This window comes from Apis florea, unplaced genomic scaffold (genome assembly GCF_048593485.1).
Source record: "Apis florea isolate Af1SG1 unplaced genomic scaffold, ASM4859348v1 contig_3170_pilon, whole genome shotgun sequence".
Classification (NCBI taxonomy): Eukaryota; Metazoa; Arthropoda; class Insecta; order Hymenoptera; family Apidae; genus Apis; species Apis florea.
Window position 1 is genome coordinate 167,684 of NW_028256714.1, and position 18,631 is coordinate 186,314.

Below are 18,631 nucleotides of genomic sequence, written 5' to 3' on the forward strand. Positions count from 1 at the left end.
TCCCTCTCTTCGTCTCGCTTCTCTTCGACTCCACGGGTTTTGTGTGGCTCGCTGCTTCGCGAGATCCTCCGCTTCTTCTTGTTTTCCTCGTCCGTCGTCCTCTCCGTGGCGCACGGCCGCCTCGTCCCCTCCCCCTTCCCCCTGCCTCGGGACCGAGCCAACGCGCTCGCTTCGCCTTTCCTCCAACGTGTTCCTGTCCCAACTGTCGCTTTGCATCCTTCTCGATTCGCGTCCGACTAGATTCCGCCTCGCTTTATCCACTTTCGATCGTCGTCGTCGTCGATAAGAAACCGCGATCTCTCATCGAATTTCGAATTTTGGAAATTGAAAAAGGCGTTGTCGAGAATTCCGAACCGCGGAACGGAACTCGTGCCTTAAAAGCCTCGAAATATACGCGTTCCCTTTTAACTTCTCAAATTTACATCTTCCAACTCGTCCTATCTCCGCACACGGAGTTTCACCAAAGTACCCGGAAGACGAGATAAGGCCCGAGCAAACATCGCTTCGGTCCCGGTTTCTTCTCCGTTCCTTCGTCCTTTCGCGAAACCTTTCGCGGCGGCGGCGACTTCTTCTTCTTCTTCTTCTTCTCCAAAAATCGAAACGAAAAGCGAAAGTCTGAAGTCCTCCTGTCTTCTCGAAGGCAAAGGTCGAGAGAGAGAGAGAGAGAGAGGAATAAGGGATCGGACCGCGGTCGATTTACCTTTGGTCCATCCACGCAAAGCACACCGAACGAGTGGTCGGTCAAACGCGAGCCGGCTCACCGTTTCTGAATATAATGCGCGGCATTATGCGGCCACGTACCTATTTGGCGAAATTCAGCGTCAGCGTGGCGGCCGGTCGGCGCCTTTGAACCCAGACCACGGAAAGCCGCATTCTCGCGAGAGAACCACCAACCGGGACAATGCACCCGCTGTCTTTCCACCGGTAATCTCCCCCGTTCTGGCCCAACCTTCCTTCTTTCCGTATCCTTTCCAACCTCTTATCGATCCTGATCGACGGATATCTCCTCCCGTCACTCGACTTTTGCGCAACCACGTCGGTGCACGCCGCTGTTTCTCCGTATACGGAATACGGATCTCCGATACGTCGAATTTAATAGCGCGATGTCGCGACTCTTGCCTCGTCGATACACCAACGGACGTCCAAATAAACTAATCCGGATGGCAAATTCGATGAATAAATGAATAAACGAATTCGACGAAATTCGCGATTACGCGTTTTTTTGGAAAAAACTTTTCGATCCGAAGGTTGAAAAGATCCGACGAATTAAATCCGCGCCAGGATTAAATCGAAACGAAATGGCAACGAGCGTAGTGTAACGGAATTTTGCAATGCACGATAGATGATAGATTTGTTCGACGTTCGGCTCCGTAGTCGCTCCGTGGTTGGCTGGCGCACGGGACGCGAACTGTTATTAGCGAAAACGCGTTTCTCCGCGCGGTTCCAGATTTTTCTCCTCGATCCCTCCTGACGACCAACGAACGGATATTTCGAAGATGGACGATGTACGACCGTCGTCTTCCGAATGCTCGGCGTCCAATCGAACGAATATCTTTCGTTGATTTGGCAGGAGAATGGAGGGACGGACGATAACGGAGAGCGTTAGAACGAAGCGGTCGGTTGCGAATGGGGGATAAAGAATGGGCGATCCAGATTGCGCTCGTCCCGTTCGCGAGAGGAGTGGAGAGAGGAGCGGATACGACGAGATCGTCCTCGTCATCGTCCGCCGCGACCCTCCGGGGCAAAGATCACGAGGTAAGGTTTTGTTTAACGGTATCGTCCGTCCGTCCACGATGCTAATACCTCTCGGCACACGATCGTTACTCGGACGGTTGGGACACTGATTGCCTCGTTACGTCACACGGTCTCACGCTAATGATCCCAACGAGGATATCTCGGATCGAGCCGGCCCGTTTCGGTGGAGAATGTGAATGTGGGTTCTCCAGGCCAGCGTAACGCGCGAGAAAATCGATCCCGAAACGCAACGATTGCGAGAAGAATCGAGAATTCGTTTTCCTAATAATCGAAATATCCATCCAAGTGTATTCTATTTAACGCGTCCGTTAAAGCTAACGAAAGATCGTTTTCCAACTTCCAACTCGCTATCTACGCTCTTTCGATCGAATTCAATTCTCTTCTTATTCGCTTTTACTCACACCACGATATTTTTCTTCGTACGTATGTTGATATTAATTATAAACGAAACGAAGAAGAAAAACCATCCCGTACGAATCGTAAATCGGCGCCTTTCAATTCCAACGATGGTTAACTTAATCGATAAAGATCGATGAAGACGCGCAACCTTTCCCAATCATCGGCGTGGACATTTTTCCTCTCTGAACTCTTTTATCTTCGTTCGTTCCTTCCACGAAACGAAAGAAGGACGAGAATCTTTTGGGACGGTGATGAGAATCCAAGGTGGCCGTCACCTTTAACCGAGCATTCGCCGATAATCGCGCGAAACGGAAATTATGCCCGCAGTAACGACACGTCGTGTTCCGCGCGAGGCACAAAGGTACGCCCGCCTCGAGGAATTCTCCGCGTGTCACCGTGCCGCTATATTTCCCGACAATGAGTAGTAAAGCTTGGTGATGTACGCGAAAAGGGACAGAGGTGTCGGCTTTTTTTCTCTTCTCTTCCCTTTCCTTTTTTCTTTCGAGCGCGCGGCACGTATTCGAGAGAGCAGAAGAAACGAGAGTGGAGTTTTCGAGGATGAAGGAAGAAAAAGGAAGGAAGATGCTTACGTGCGACGGTTCTCCCGCGACCGTACCAGTCTATAAAAATGTTGCCGTGCGTACGTACGGCGAGGCAATAAGCAGAAGCAACAACAACCGCATTTGAATACCGCCTGTCCTTGGCGACTATTATCCGTTTTCCTCCTTCTCCTCCTCTGCCTTCCTTTGCTCTCGTCATACTCCGTGCCGTTTTTCCCTCTCTCTATCCTCTCTTTCTGTGTTCGAATTACGAATCTAATTACGCTCGAAGCTTGGGAAAACGAGGCGAACGAGTCGAAAAAGATTCTTTTCACCTTGTCCACGAGACATTGAGACACATCTAAGGGAAACGGTCGGAATTCGGGCCGCTCGTTTCGTGAAAGGACGGAATCTACGTTTCCATCGTGATCTCGTCACGGGGCCAGAGATCAGCGGCCGGAATCTACCGGGTGGAGTCAAGTTTCTCGGAATCCGTCCGTGTGACCGATGCGACGACGCGAACGATTATCGAGGAGCCGATGGAACCGCGATTGCTACCCGGATCCTGTGCGTGGAGGAAGAATCTCGTGGTCCGATTTATTAGAGCGAAAATCACCGCGGGAGTTGCGCGAAGGAACGCGCAATTAGCGGGAATGTAGAAGATCATAAGATTCGGAGAGGACGAGTTACCGCTTTTTCCGACTCGAGCGTTGCGACGCGGAGGGAGGAGCACCCGATCAGGCGTGGGCGTGCATATATTTTCTGTCAAACCGTGAATCCGAATCACCTATTTTGTGATCGAGCGCACAGGCTAGTTCAAGTTCCTACCAGCCAGCCATTCTTTAACGTTTCTCGTTTAACGTTTTCGCGAGCAATCTACGAAGTTTGTTCGACCAGGTACAAGTGGTTCAAGAACGAGAATCCTCCTCCTGAAGTATCGCGACAGAGAGCGAACAAACTCTTACCATATGGTTTGGAAAAGTTTGAAATCCCCAAACGAGTCAATTTCGACTCGTTTCGAAAAGTGATTTCTCCTTGCGTTCAAAAAAAATTCACTCGCGCACGTACGATAAAATGATCGAGGCGTTTTTTTATTATCTCCGTGGGATAATTCCACAATTAACTCGATTAAAAATGAACGACCACGCGCGTACACACCGCCTTATCCGCGCTAAATAATCCTTGACTTAATCGTAGCCGGAGAAAGCGCGGATTCGATTTCATCCATGATCCGCCATCTCTACGATACGATCGGCATTCCCTTCAACTCCCCTCGCCGCAAGATTCCGCGAGAAGCAGGAAGCGAGATTAAGATCGGTATCCAACGCTCCCCACCGAATAAATTCGGTAGGCATAGCAGAAGAGTGCCGCGGGCGGTCGGGAAGCGTTCTCGGCGCGAAATGGAAGCGTAATCGTGGAACGAACGAGGTTGGCGGGGGGGCAGCCGGTTGCAACGACACGAAGCGATGTTGTACGCAACGTACATTTCCGCAACATGCGCGCCGTGGGCGCACCACCACCCCGCGTAACGCCGGTGCACCGCCGATATAAACATACGTGTCTTATGGTCCTTGCACCGCGTTTCCACCACTACTCGGCGAATACTTGGTCGTCGAGCATCGCACGGTACACGTGTACGCGTGTACCACTCCCGTCCACCGGTACGTTTCAATCCTGCGATCTCCTCTGTCTGAATCCTGAATCCTCGCCTCGGTTTTTTATCCCAACCGCTTCAAAATTTTTTCGAGAAAGAAAGAAGAAAAATCATCGCGTGCCTTTCACCTGGGAACGCGGTTGTATCACAGGGATAAGGGCTGTTGGTTGGAGAGGTTTATATGGTCGTGTCTTATGGCACGATAATGCTCGATCGAAACGACCCCGGCGTGAGATACGTAACGATCGCGATAGGAAACACGGGGGACGGGGAGAGTGTTTGGAAAGTGGATCGGAAACGGAACGAAGGATAGAGATGACGGAAGACGGGGAAAAGGGAAAAAGTGGTGGGAAGGTTGACTCTCTATCCTTATAAAATATTCATTACTCCTCCGTTACTTTCAGGTCATCGGGGCTGCTGCAGTTGTGTGGAAGCTCGTGGTCGTCGTGTTCCGCTCTCGCTAAATTCGATCCGGCGCTGAGGTCGATTAAGTGGATGACAAGTGGTTGTCGGCGAGAACTCTCTCGCTTCACGGGCCTCGTTTCTCGAATTAACGTCGTGATTGTGAAATAGGCACGACTCGAGGAAACGGTGGTTCTCGTGCGAAGAAAAAATTCGTCCCGGAGATCGAGAGCACGAGATCGTGAAAGCGAACTTTTCGAATCTTAGAAAATCTTCAAAAATCTTCGAAGCGAAAGGTAAACGCCTTTCCTCTCCAAATACAGTCTCGACTTTTATTCGATGTTTATTCAAGGAGGGGGGGAAAAAAGGCGAAGCTTGGAAAGAGGAAGCGGGCGTTGGACGATGCGTGCACGATCGGTGTGGTTGGCGTCGAGAATGATTCTCGCGCGTGGAAAAAAGGGCGGAGAGGAGGGGAGGAAGAGCGTTGGATAGCGCGCGAGGCACGTCGATTTGTTTAGGTGAAATTACGCGGATGACCTCGACCCTCGGCGGGTCGAGGCGGAAACGCGATGCTACAGTTCTCGTGCTCGGCGTCGACAGCCTCTCGAGCGCATCGAAGCCAAGATTAATAACGTTTCTTCGCCCTGGGAATAACTATACAAATGGATCACGCGATCTCCGCGCGCTTAGGAGCTCGAGCGTTACTCGAGCGTTTCGCGAAAAGAAAAAAATACCAGCGACGAAATAAAAAAACAGCGAGCGAAGAATGCGTGGATCCGAGCGTAATAAAATATCTTGCGCTTGTTAAGAGACCGAATAATTTTCCGACGGGGAACTAGAAGACATTCGATACGAATATGATACAGGGTGTTGTCGAGAATCGATCCCGTCAATCGTTTCGAAGCGATACACGATCGGCGAGAAGCGGAAATCCATGGACGCGGTGCGAATAGAAAATTGGATGGAAAGTGGTACGTAACGCGAACGATAATAAGCGACGAACAAGAGACAAGGGAAAATGGAGCACAATTATGCCAGCGATTTTTCACTGGGTATGGGTATGATCGATCGGAAATTGGCGTAACGAACGAACGATCGAGTTCATTTTTGATCGAATTTACACGGTTCCCGTTGAATAACAGCGGCGCAAAAGGCGCGCGCGAGAGAGCCGAGTGGAATATAATCGAGCGGCGTGGTGCTCCATTTCCCGCGATGGAAGGGCACCGCACGAAGCTGGGATCCTTTTACACGAGTTCTCTAGCCGAGTGTGGAGCATGGGTGGAGCGTTGGTTCACGAGGTCGGGTCGAATCCGGCGAGATCGTGACGCGGCGGATGATGCGAGGTAGCTGGCCAACGGGGGGAGACTTCCGTTTCGAAGTCTCGACCGATTCGAACGGGGGAAAAAAATTGGACGATAAGGGTCGAGCGCGGGTAGCCGCGTATTTGGTATTGGAACGAAAGGAGGATGAAGAGAACAAAGGAAGGGTAAAGGTGAAGGAAAGTGGGTTTTATTTAACGGCGAGCCGGGATAATGGAGCGATTCACCGTTTCAGATTCCGATGCTATTTAACCGTGAATTGGATCGGAAAGGAAGAAGCGAGAAACGAAACTGGTGCAAAGAGTATTTTACAACCGAAAGTATTTACGCGTCGTTGTACACGTCGATTGATTTGGCACGGCTTTATCCGCACGCGTCGCGACAGATTCGTGGAACGCACGAAAGCTTGCTTCGAGACTCGTCTGGCGAAGCGGTAACGTAAGAAAAATCCTATTAACAATCGCAATAGGGTTCCCGTTAAGCCGATCGCCTCGCTGTTTAAACTCTGGTGTAGAGTAACGCGTCGGTAAGACTAATTAGGATAAAATGACTTATCTCGGAAGTCTATGGATCGTGTTGCTTAATCGATGGATACAGTTTCCAACTCTATCTTTTGTCTATTTCGTCTCTGTCAGTTAAAACGCGAAGATTCGGAAAGTGCTTTGCTCGTTGATCGTGATGAAAGTGAAAATTTCGAAAAATTTCGAAATGGTAAGAAGAGAATCTGTTAAAATCTTGCTTGATAAAAATTTCGAGACACGTTTTTCTCTCGAAGCGAGCACGAGCGGCGTCCAGATGATACCTTAAATGGGACGTTCAAGTGGGCGGGCGTTAGAAAGTTGGCGATTTGATCCGTCGATCGCGTAATATTCTTATTCCCTCCTCGAAAGGACGATCAATCGACGAATCCGTCGATATCTTTCGATCGGGAAAGGAAATTAATAGAATCGCGATCCCTTTTTCCCCGACGGGCAAAAGTTATTACAGCTTTTCCCGAGAGATTCGAGTATACCTGGTCGGTTAATAGTTTCCACTCGGAGGAATCCGTGGACCCTGGAGGCTAGGCGATAAATCGCGTAGCGGAATATTGGTCGGGAGTCCCCTTCGGCGAGTGGAAAACATAGCGCACGGAAAAGGAGAAGGAGGAGGTGAGCGATCGGGTTTGCCGAGCGAAGCGCTCACTGACCCCTGACGGCTCCGGCACCAAAGCGGACGTCACGAGAAACCTTTACCTTCGTTACCTTGCCAGTATTTAAGGATCTTCCCCGGCGTGCCGTACATACGGCTATGCAGGCATTTAGATCTTTATCCGACCCTTTATCCCCGTCAGGAGCGGGTACTCCACTGAACCTGAAACCTCCTCGAGAACCATTATCGGAGGATACTCGCGCCGCCGCCGATCGCCTGTGAATTTCTCCCGATCTTAAACGCGCCGTGCTAGAAAACGGAAGGAACGTTCATTTCGAACATCGCCTTCGTTTCGTTTCCCGCGGAGTTAAAACAACCGTTCGATCGTTAAAACCGCTCGACCGATTTTCTTCGTCCTTCGACGTTTCGATATTTTTTTCCATCCATTTTCGTCGCGCCTCGCTTTTGCCAACTCCTCGTATATATATATACATACACACGTGGGAACGTGGTTAATCGAACGGGTTCGCGGCTACTACCTCCCGAAAGCCAGTTTTGCCCGTTATCCTCGAGTCATCGCTTTCCTTTGAACACCATCGAAACGACGGCGTGGAGGAAGGGTAAGGAGACGCTCGGTGTTATTTATCAAGGACCGGTGTTCCTTGCCGTTTCTTACGAGGATCGCGTTTGATAACGGTACACGCGATAATCGACGCGAAAGCACGCACGGGGCGCGTCTTCGGTTCGGTTTCCGTGCACGGGACACGGTGGTGATCGGATAAAGGTTAGGTGAGTAACGAGAGTAGAATGATATCAACGTGCCGGCTAAATGTCAAGGATATCGTTTGAGAATTCGTTGATCGAGGTGGGGAAAAATATATATATACCCCTTCCTTATAAAGCTCGGGTTGCAACGATTGCGACACTCGTGTTTCGTTCATTTGGAACGTATCGAATCGGATGGTTGGCGACGCGATTTTATCGAGGGAACAACGATCGCTCGTCCTGGGCGTTCGAGAGACGTTCGAGCGAGTCGGGGGTATATCCAGCTTAAAATAGGGTGCGAAGTAAAACGGAATCGTCGCGCTCGAGACGACGAAATGAAATTCGCCCTTTTCTTTTTTCGCTTCGAGTAATCGCATTCCCTCCGATTTCCCTCGCTGAGGATCGGACGCAATTCCTTCGTTCCCTCCCCTCGAGGGACGTTACGCGTCGTTTATTCGGTCTGCGAGGAAGCGACGTCCGTCCCCGGGTGCCATGCGCCCGGTTCTCCTCCCCCGAGGTGGGGAGAACGACATCGACCGTCGTGGGAGGATGCGGAGAGATGGGGAGATGGTGTCAAGGGCGGAAAGGAGAGAATCGCGCGCCATTTATCACCGCGCGCGCATCTTCGAGCGAGCGCCATTGTTCGAATACGCACGGGAGAGATAGGATCCGCGGTGGAAAAAAGGAGAAAAGTGTCCCGATGATATCGTGTTATACAAACTGTTCCGTTCGAGGAGGCATGAATCGAAGAGGTTGAACCGAACCGAACCGAGCGGGGGACCGGTTCCATTGAACCGAGAGGAAACGGAACGGTTTCCAAAGCGAAACGGGGCGAGACGATGCTCGATCAACGTCAAGAATCGGCCCCGTGCAGATCTGTAACTCGATTACGTAAACTAATGATAGACACCGATGTAGCATTTATGGATTGTTATTTCGAGGAGCGTGGTAGGGGGAGAGGAGAGGGAGAGGAAGAAGAAGATGCCAGAGGCGGATAGCGAGGTGCCAAGTTTCATAAGCACGTCCTTGCTTATCGGATCGGTCTGTAACCACGGCTGGCCCTCTCTCTCTCTCTCTCTCTCTCTGCCGATTTATTACAAGCGGAGGAGGAAGGCGCACACTACGTACGCACAAGGAGGCGCACGGAAACGGTTTAAGCGGCTTATCACCGTTCATCGGATAATATCGGCGAGGCTGAAGCTGAACCCTAATGGTTATGAGTAATAGCCGGAGATGGTGGCGGCGGTGCGCGGGGTCGGATCCGGTCAACCGTACACAACCGGAATACGTACGTAAGATTCAGATACCCGAGTTGCCGTTACGCATTATCCACAGAGTTTGCCACCGATTTGTCTATCGTGGGATCGCGACAGACAAACGGTCCTCCTCGCGTTTTCGATTCCTTTCGAATTTTCCGTTCCGGGACGGAATGCAAAATCGATGCCGGTTGCGTAAAAACGCTCGGACCTAGATATCGTGGCCCGCGACCAGAACCCGGATCTTTCGTTTCGCCCATTCTTTCAGGATTCTTCGATGAACGTTCGTACGAAAAATGAAACGTACGATCGATTCTATCCGAAATTAATCGAACAACAGAAGCGATATCGGTGATAAAAATTCTTAATCGTGCAAAATAAATCGCGGAGTTGTTATCGTTACGGCTCACATTTGAATCGTAATCTCTTGGAAAAAGTGTGGCATCGATCTGCGTGGGTAGTAATTGCTGCTCGCAGTTTCCTCGTTCACGCGAAGAAATCGCGCGTTCGTTCGGTTTACGCGCGATTAATCGATCTCTCTCGATCGAAAGCTCGTTAGCATGATTTACACGAACGAACGGAAGCTTCGTTAAACGGAGTAACGGTCGACTCCAATCGTCTTACTTTTTCTTCCTAATCGCGGGCGCATCGGACTCGATCGCTCGTTTAATTTCTCACGTTCCCCTACCGATAAAATCGCGATAAAACGCGCGCGTAACAGTTCGTTCGTTTCGAAGAGATATTCGCGAATTCGATGAATAATATCAGGGATACGCGTCGATCGAGAGTCGAAGGGAAATTTATCGAAATACGGATACGTGTCGTCCCGTAGCGAATCGTTCGAATTAAAAGTTCGACTAACGACTTCGAGAGACGAGTCGAATCTCCACTTTTGTTTATTCAACGCGTACGACTTGTCTTCACCTGTTCCAATCCTCCTTGCTCGATCCTCCTCCCCCCGCGGCCATTATACTGTCAAATGACTCGATTGAAAATGCACCCCTCGAGCGTAATCTACATAAGCTACGAGGGACAAGCTCCTCGTAGTGGCCACGGTCGCCTGGTGGTGGTGGATCGTGGACGGTGAAACGAGTGTCGAAAAGCGGGCGGATAAAATCCGGTGGAGTCCGATATCGTATCGGTCGAATCGATAAATATGCGCGTACGCCGGAGGACGGTATCGGCGAGGACCAGTGGAGAGGAGGGCGAAGAAGGAGAAGGCGATTCATTAGTCGTACAACACGGAAGCGTTGGAAGCGCGCGGTTCCTCGGAGTGTCGTGTCGGTCGGTCGGTCGGTCGGTCGGTGTGCGCGCGCCGATGTCGGTGTCGGTGCGTGGCCGGCCACGCGTGTGTGCGCGTGGACGATGCAGGGCCAAAGTCGGCGGAGGGCCTTGTTATGCGCGACGGGGGCCCCCCTCGGGCCCCAACGGGCTCCACGTTTCGCTCGATCCGGCTCAACGTTAAAACGCGGAATATATCGCGTTTAATTCTTTCCGTCTTCGATCCTCTCTCCCTCTTCGTGTTCACGGACAACGCGTCCTCTTCCTCTTTCCTTAAGAGGAGGATGAGGGGGGAGGGGGCCACGTCACAAGGGCCACGATCTCTCGAGACGTTGGGAGGATGGCAGGTGGATCTAAGCCGCGAATCGAAGAATTCGTCCCTGTTTTTCTAAACAGGATTTACGTTTGAATGAAAAAAAAATCCTACGCCTAGTTCGCCACCTACCTACCACGCTCGTCTCTATATCATCGAAGAAGTATTTCAAATTTAAATTTTTCGGCAGGAATTTCGAAATTTTTTTTTTTTATACTCTTTTTTATTATTCGATGCAATTACCATAATCTAAATATCGATGATATATATGTATATATATATATATACGCGTCTCGTATTATTTCGTAACCTAACGCCCACGCGTAAAAGCGATTCGAAACGAAAAAAATGATTTAGACGGGAGAAGAGGGGGGGGGGATTTTTTTCGAGTGGCACCGATCGAACGAAGAACTCGCGAGGCGCGTGTTCGCCTGGTGATTTACCTCGACACGACGGAACTATTCCCGCGACGGGACGGCCGATAAACGATTCACACGACGGAACATACCGGGAAGGACATCGTAAATTGGTACAACACGGTAACAAGCGCGTCGGTGGAACAACGTTTCCAGCGTTCGTTGGAAGGGCCAAGGCGAATTAATAACGCTATCGTGTTCCGAATAAATTCCATCTCGCCCAGACTAGACGATGCTTAACTCTACGCGTTGGGAGATCGCGTTGCGAACGATCCGCTGAACGGGATCGATATCGATTGATCGAGTTTTTGCGAAAACTAACGAAGGAGAGAGAGAGAGAAAAGTGTCGCGATTTCGAAGCGGACTACGAATCCCTCGGTATATACACAGACGCGTAGATAACAGTCTCGAGACCGTTTCTCGAATCACGAACGATAATTACTCCGATAATCGTCGTGTTTGGAATGGCGAGATTCCACGCTCGACTATTAGCGGATCCCGGCCCTTCTCACGCACCGCAAGGACCGCGAATTCTGCAGATTGCTTCCTGCTTCGTCGCGGCTCATTCCCCGGCTGCCGGTATACCGTTGCTATAATCCGAAGAATCTTAAGGAGACTCCGCGGCGAGCGGATTAGGCGACAACGTTGGGATAACGATCGTCGTGAATTTTCCCATCGATTTACTCATGGATCGATCCGGAGAAATCGGCGGAGAACGATCGTAGCAGGCTGTGCGTAGACCAACGACGAGATACGAGAACGATTGGCCGTCGATCGATGCCCATCGAGAATGGTTACTTACGGAGGAGGATCGAATCTAAGATCGATTATTGGAAAGGAATAAAATCGAAATGTTAAGCGAGTTTAAGCTACGAGGACTTTACCGTGCCAACGTTTTTCGTCACGGCTCGTGAAACCCTTAATAAGTTTTATAACGGTCTCTTGATTTTAATTTCATACGTTTTACCAGTTTCGAGGATCGCGGCCTACGTATTTTCGAAACCGTGAAATTCCTTTTCTATTCCTGTTAATGGATATAAAATTACAAACCTCGACCGTATTGATATATCGCGTACACACGGATTACGTGCGTTATCCGAGAACATTTCGAGACCTACTTCGAATACGTTACCAACGCGAGGAAACGTAATCGTAATCGCGCCATTTATGATTTCCTCGTTTAATCGAACGCGTAAAAATTGTCCTACTAAAAAGGAGAGAAAAATCGAAGAAAAACACGTCGTATTACGAAATAATACGCTATACGATCGTGCGCGTACCTCGTTTCTACGCATTACCTCGCATAACAGGTGTAATTTTACGGGCCGTGCCTCTTCCGAACCGGGTCTGTGTTTTCTTACCTGTTGCACTGTCTCTTCAGTTCCCGCCGGATACTCGTGCGCGTGCGGATGAACCTGAACGCTCCGCTGCCCACCGAGCTCGCTCTCTTTTCTCCCTTCTCCAACATTGGGAGCCACTGCTCGGCCTCCACTCCATTCTGCACCTTGTCCATATCCATATCTGCCTCCTCACCCTCGCTCGTCCTCCTCGTCGATCCTTTCGTCTCTCTCTCTCTCTCTCTCTCTCTCTCTTCCTCACCGCACCCTCGTCCACTGTCGAACGACCGCGTCGAGAAACGTCGATGATGCCGCGACGTTTACGCTCGGACGCGGTCTCATGGCGGTGTGTAACAGCCTTTAACCTCTAACGGATCGGTCAAGTTTCTCGCCGATCCTCTCTCTTTCTCTCTCTCTCTCTCTCTCTCTCTTTCTTTCGTTGATTAACCGAGCATCGAACCACGGAGAGTAATAATCGGGATCTCTTGGTTCGGATCGATAGTTGGTTTCCTATCTTCGTAACCTCGAACGATTATTTTTTTTTTCCAAACCACCATGGGATAGACAGACGCGCGGTCGTTCTCAAGCGTGGCAAGAACGCTCGAACAAGTTTCGGAGAAATTTTGGCGAGAATTGGATCATCCCTGGATTTTCGGAGCGCGTGACGTGAAGCGGATTACATAACGCAGCGGCGCGCGAGTTTGGTCCGAGTGACAGTGGCGGCGTGGCCAAGTCCGCGCGACCGGTCCTCTCGTCCTACCGGTCGACTTTGTCGAAAACGATCGTCGCCGCCTTACCTGCTCCTCCTCGCGCGCCCTGTCCGTCCCTCCGTACTTTTCGCCGATCAACGACCGGCCACCGCGATCCTCTTCCACGAAATTTCGGAATTTTATTTCGCCGGTTAACGGTGAATATCCCTCGACGTTCGGTTCCCCTTCTCGCCTCGTATATCCGCCTCGTACACCACCAGATATTCCGATATTTCACCGATGAATATGCGCGAAAGTCTTTCTCTCTCTCTCTCTCTCTCTCTCTTCCTTCCTGTCAACGCAATCTCGTCGAGGAACACGATCCAACCTCGGGAACTCGCGATCTCGTATTTCGTGGGCCGAGCCGGAAGTTTTCGCGCGGACGGTCACGAACGGACGCCATCACGATGCCGAATACCGCGAGTACAGTCTCGCGACGATCCCACGCTGCGAGCCACTTTTGGACCGCGACACGCGCGCATCTCTCTCTCTCTCTCTCTCTCTCTCTCTCCCTCCCCTCTCTCTCTCTCTCCTCCTCTCTCTTTCTCTCTCTCCCTGTGGATCACGGAACGGTTGGAAAGTCGGAGATCGCCGCCGCCGCTTTTCCCCCCCGTGTTGCTGCTGCGATCCGCCGCGAGCGGGGCGGCGGAAAGTGGCGTGTTGCACGCGCGCGCGTGCGCGTCGGGACTCACCGTGGTCGTTGCCGCACTACTGGCAGGATATCCCGGAGTGACGTCGAACGCACGCTCGATGTGGAATACCGGCGTCGGTGCATCGGTTCGCCGCACGCACGCACGCACGCACGCTCGTTCGCTCGCTCGCTCGCTCGCTCGCGTTCACGGTACCAACGGCAAATGTGGCCTCGAGTGGTAGCGCTCCGAAGCGACACCTGTGAGGAGACTCTACCCTCTTCCTCTTCTTCCCGTGCCTTCTTCCACCGCCCCTCCTTTCCCCTCCCTCGCCTTCCGCCTCTCTCCGCTGCGTTTATCTCGATAACCAACACCCTCGCCGCTTCTAGATCGTTAACCATCGAGAGGAGGAGGAGGAGGAGAAGGAGGAGAGGGGAGGAGGAGGAGGAGGAGGAGGAGGAGGAGAGGGAGAGTGTCGACGGAGATCGCGACCGATCTGTCTATCCATCCATCCATCCGTCCGTCCGTCCAAAGAAATCGTATCGACTCGATCTACGTTGGATCGGTTCGATTCGATTCGATTACGCGCGGTGACACGGACGAGAGAGAGAAAGAGGGAGGGGGGGGGTTATTGTAATTATCGATCAGCAGCGCGATATATATTTATCGGTTTTTCGATACGACTGGGAGAGAAAAAGCGAGAGGGGATCGTCGCGATTGTTGGTCGCGTCTCTATTATGGACGGGAGAGGATCTTAACGATTATTACGGGGAATAAAACTACACGCGTCAATCGACGTGATCGAGCAACATCCTCCTCTTCCTTCTCGCGATAAAAGCACGTAGCGGCGGTGCGGTGTACGAACGGCAACTGTCCGCCGTTCCCTTTTCTCCTTCTCGAGTTCGAGTTCCTTCGCGTTCGCTCTTTCTTGCGCCTCGATCCTTTTGCCCGTCGCCGATACTCTCTTCGCCTCCGTCTATTTCTTCTTCTTCTTCTTCTTCTTCTTATATTATACGCCGCATCGATAACGAGCGCGGATTCTCGAAACCGATCCGAAACAAAACGAAAATCGATCGGGAAATTTTGCACGACGGACGTCCACGACGTTGTCGTTGCATCCACGGATGTGAGCGGATATCACTCGATACCGCGCGGTTAAGGAACGGAGAGGAAACGAAGGGGGCGCGTTGTAATCGAGTTGCGTCACGATAATATCGACCGAGAAAGCGGAAACGCGCGGGCGGATAAATCGCTGCGAGTTCGTTCCACTCCCGCTCGCGCTCCCCTCGATCGCGATGATCGCTATCTGCCGGATTTTCGTTTCTCGACGATCCCATGAAACTTATTCCATCCTCTCCTTCTGTATTCTCTGATCTGTTCGTTTGCCAAAGTTTTGCGCAAACTGGTGGTGAGAATCTTTCGGTGGAGAGAAATCGTAAAATGATGGAATAATCATCCCCGTTTCCCCGTTATATCGCGCAATTTCCCAGCCACCTGGATGTAACGATATATAAACAACGCTTCTTTATTACATACGAAAATATAGAAGAACGAAGCGAACAGGTTGAATAAAGCGCGTTCGAAGACGAGCCGCAACCGGTGGTCGTGGTATAAATTCAACCTTGAACGACGTAGCCAACGACGAGTACCGGGTGAATACAGATACACCTGGACGATACCTGGTCGAGGAAGGAAAAAGAGAAAACGAAAAACGAGAGAGAGAGAGAGACGGAGTTTCGTATCGATATACGGGAAAAATATTTTTAGAAACGAAGGATCGAGATGAAACGTTTTCGAAAGGACGGCACGATCGGTGTGCACGATCCTTAACAGCGAAGGAAGCGAGGAGGAAAAGCGAGAAGTAAGAAGCGAGCGAAGGGAGAGCAAGCGCGTTCGACGGTGAAAACAGGTGAGTAACGGCCGACAGCCCCCGAGTGTACGAGCACGTTGGTGGAAGTTGATCTCAGGGCCGTCGAGTGTGGCGAACCACCGATGCTTCTCCCGTACGAGCAGAGGGTCACGGTCACGAGCAAGGTCGTAACCGCGATCGTGTGCACGCCGCTTAATGCACACCGAACAGAAGGATAATGGATCCACGAATTTCGCGATCCACTCTAACGCTCGATCCCTCGCTTGCCTCGTCCTGCCCATCCACGCGGATAACAAATCCTGTTATTTTCTTCCTTTCCTTCCTTTCCTCCTCCCTATGTACACGAAGATGAAAAATTCTAGTCTCAATCGCACGATCCATCCGATCACTCTCGCCTCTTCATTTCCTCCAGTTTGTCCAGTTTGTTAATTTTTTATCAATTCGACGATCGTTTACGATTTATATTCCGTTTATCGCGTTTTTTCCTTCGTCCTTCGTCCTTGTACTACGAAAGGGGGAAAAAATACCCGAAAAGGGGGATGCTAGATCTGTCCCCTGTGACAAATCGAATCGAAGGAAACAAGAACGGAACGGGTAAATTGTAAATTCCTCGGCATTCCTCCCCCCTGATAATACAATTGCGAAAGATGGGCGATCGAGTTTAACGAGTTTAATGACAATTGTCGCGCGTTTCTCCATCGCATCGCGGCCGTTTTCTTCGCTTTTCTTCGCTTCCATGGCCGTGGCGAGTGACGAGAGCCGGTCGAGGGAACGTACGTTAAAAAGCGTTGGATAGCGAGGCTTTTGTGTGAAAGCGAGGCGCGCGTCCAAGCCCCGTCGTCGTTCCATTCAATCGTAGGGTGTAATTATATAGGGAGGAGAGCCGAGGAGGAGACCTCTCGAGCATCGAGAGGCGTCGCTGACAATGGGCTTAGCCGTTGCTTCGTTAACCGGCCGATTAAAATAGAATGGACGCTGTCCACGCGTCCGTCAGGGGACTCGTCTCGAATCGAGGAGCGCCGCTTACGCTCCCAGTACGTAACGAGCGACCATTATTTTGCTCTTGTTGATTTTACGCTCGCGATGGAGGGCCGCGTGAAAGGAATAAAAAAATAAATAATAGGAGCGTGAGCGTGAACTCTCGAATGTGTGGAATGTGGCGATTAGAACGGTTCTTCGAACGGATATCGCGCACGAGCCGGGATCGTTTATGGGTCGGATCGTTTCTAAATAATTTCTATCGTTCGTCGAATTATGATGCAATGCTGCGCGTTTCGGGGGGATCTTATCTTCGTCCAAGCTCGAGGAATACGAATACGAACTTTTCGCACGCGCTTTCTGTACGCGTATCGACAGAGTTTCGTTCGTCGAGGGACGAGGAATTTTCTTAGAAAGGGGGATTGAATTGGTCGGAGAGACGCGGGACGAGATCGCTTTCCTCGGGAAATGACGCGAAAGAAAGTGTTGTTCCACGATGGTAAGAAGAAAAATGGAAAAGGCGGAACGAGAAGAAAAGGTGGTAGTAGGTTGGTTGGCCGCGTCACGGTTGGCCGCGCATCGCCGCGTCTACCAGCTTCCTCGGGAATCGTTGGTCCGGTTTCGTCGTAGACGAGGATTTATCTGGGTTAGGAGGTCTTCCCGGGCAATTCGTATCTATTAGAGCCCGTGCGTGGCGGGTGTAATTTCCAGCGATCCCGTAACAATTTGTTACCCCGTTACAGCGAGAGCGTGGAGAAAAATGAAACCGAGTTTAACCGGCCGACGATAAATTGACCGTAATAGACCGGGCGACGTTGAATCGAGGGTTCCACTCGCGACACGACCGCGTCACAACCGATCCGACGCCGTCTCCCCGCATCTCGTATTTGCAAACTCGTTCGGTTTGCATCCACGGAGAGAGAAAGAGAGGAGCTGATATCGGGAACGATAGAGGCTCGGTTCGTAAATCCTTGCGCGGGAAAAATGATTAATCTTGGTGTGGTAATTTACGCAGGAAAGTGGTTGTTACGGCGAGCGGTCTTAATTAGCAGCGCGACAATGACGTTGCCGATCCACTTTCACCGGGGCTAACAGGGGAACTCGAGTGGGCGGTCGTTGCACGGCGATCTCGACTCGTCCTCTGCTCCTCGGCCGTCGATCGATTTTCGCGTGGTTTCGCTCGATCTTACGCTCGAGCCGACGTTACGAGAATGTCGTCCACCTCCACGCGTACGAGCTTCTTCTCCACCGATCCGCTCCACCACCACCACCGACCCGCTCCACCACCACCACCGACGTCTCGACGTGTTGCTTTATTTTTTTTAATCACCGCCCCGCCCTCCCTCCTTCTTCCTTCCCGTACAACCCAGTCGCTAGATTTATGGCCGAGACTGTTTATTATGCTTCGTCCGATTTTCTCTCCGCCACCGTGTTTCGATCGTTAACCATCCTTCCCTTATACGAAGGATCGAGATACAATTTTTTTCCTCTTTTACTTTCGTCGAAAGGTATCTCGTCGATTTTTAAGGGGTTAAAAAAAAATGTGTCTTTCTTTTCGAAATGATTCGAGGCCAACTCGACGCTACTACGCTTCGAAAGATTCCCAATTCAGCGGCCGATTCGCGGCGTTGGGATAAAATTTTTCCTTTTCTAACCGACCGAGAGAATCGGAAGCGAAGAGCGGCCGCCTCCAACGGATTCCGATTTATTCCAGCGCCGAATAATGTTGAGAATCGGAACGATCGTGACCGGAATGATTCGAAATCGATCGATCTCCTCCTCCTCCTAACGACGACGATGTTTCTCTTCCGTAGTCCACGGAAGCTGCTCGTGGTGTTATT

The 18,631-nt window shown here is 51.1% G+C and overlaps 2 protein-coding genes across 3 annotated transcripts in view; one reads left to right on the forward strand and one right to left on the reverse strand.

The window, feature by feature from the left end:
• The window catches only part of Shrm (shroom), a 168,936-nt gene extending 154,892 nt beyond the window's left edge, over window positions 1-14,044 (reverse strand). The window contains exon 1 of the mRNA XM_086909878.1: window positions 12,589-14,044. Within this exon, the coding sequence (XP_086766004.1) occupies window positions 12,589-12,746 (158 nt within the window). The 5' untranslated portion in view covers window positions 12,747-14,044. The remainder of the gene's footprint in view (window positions 1-12,588) is intronic.
• The window catches only part of LOC147657324 (uncharacterized), a 231,195-nt gene that overhangs the window by 95,453 nt on the left and 117,111 nt on the right, over window positions 1-18,631 (forward strand). The window lies entirely within an intron of this gene.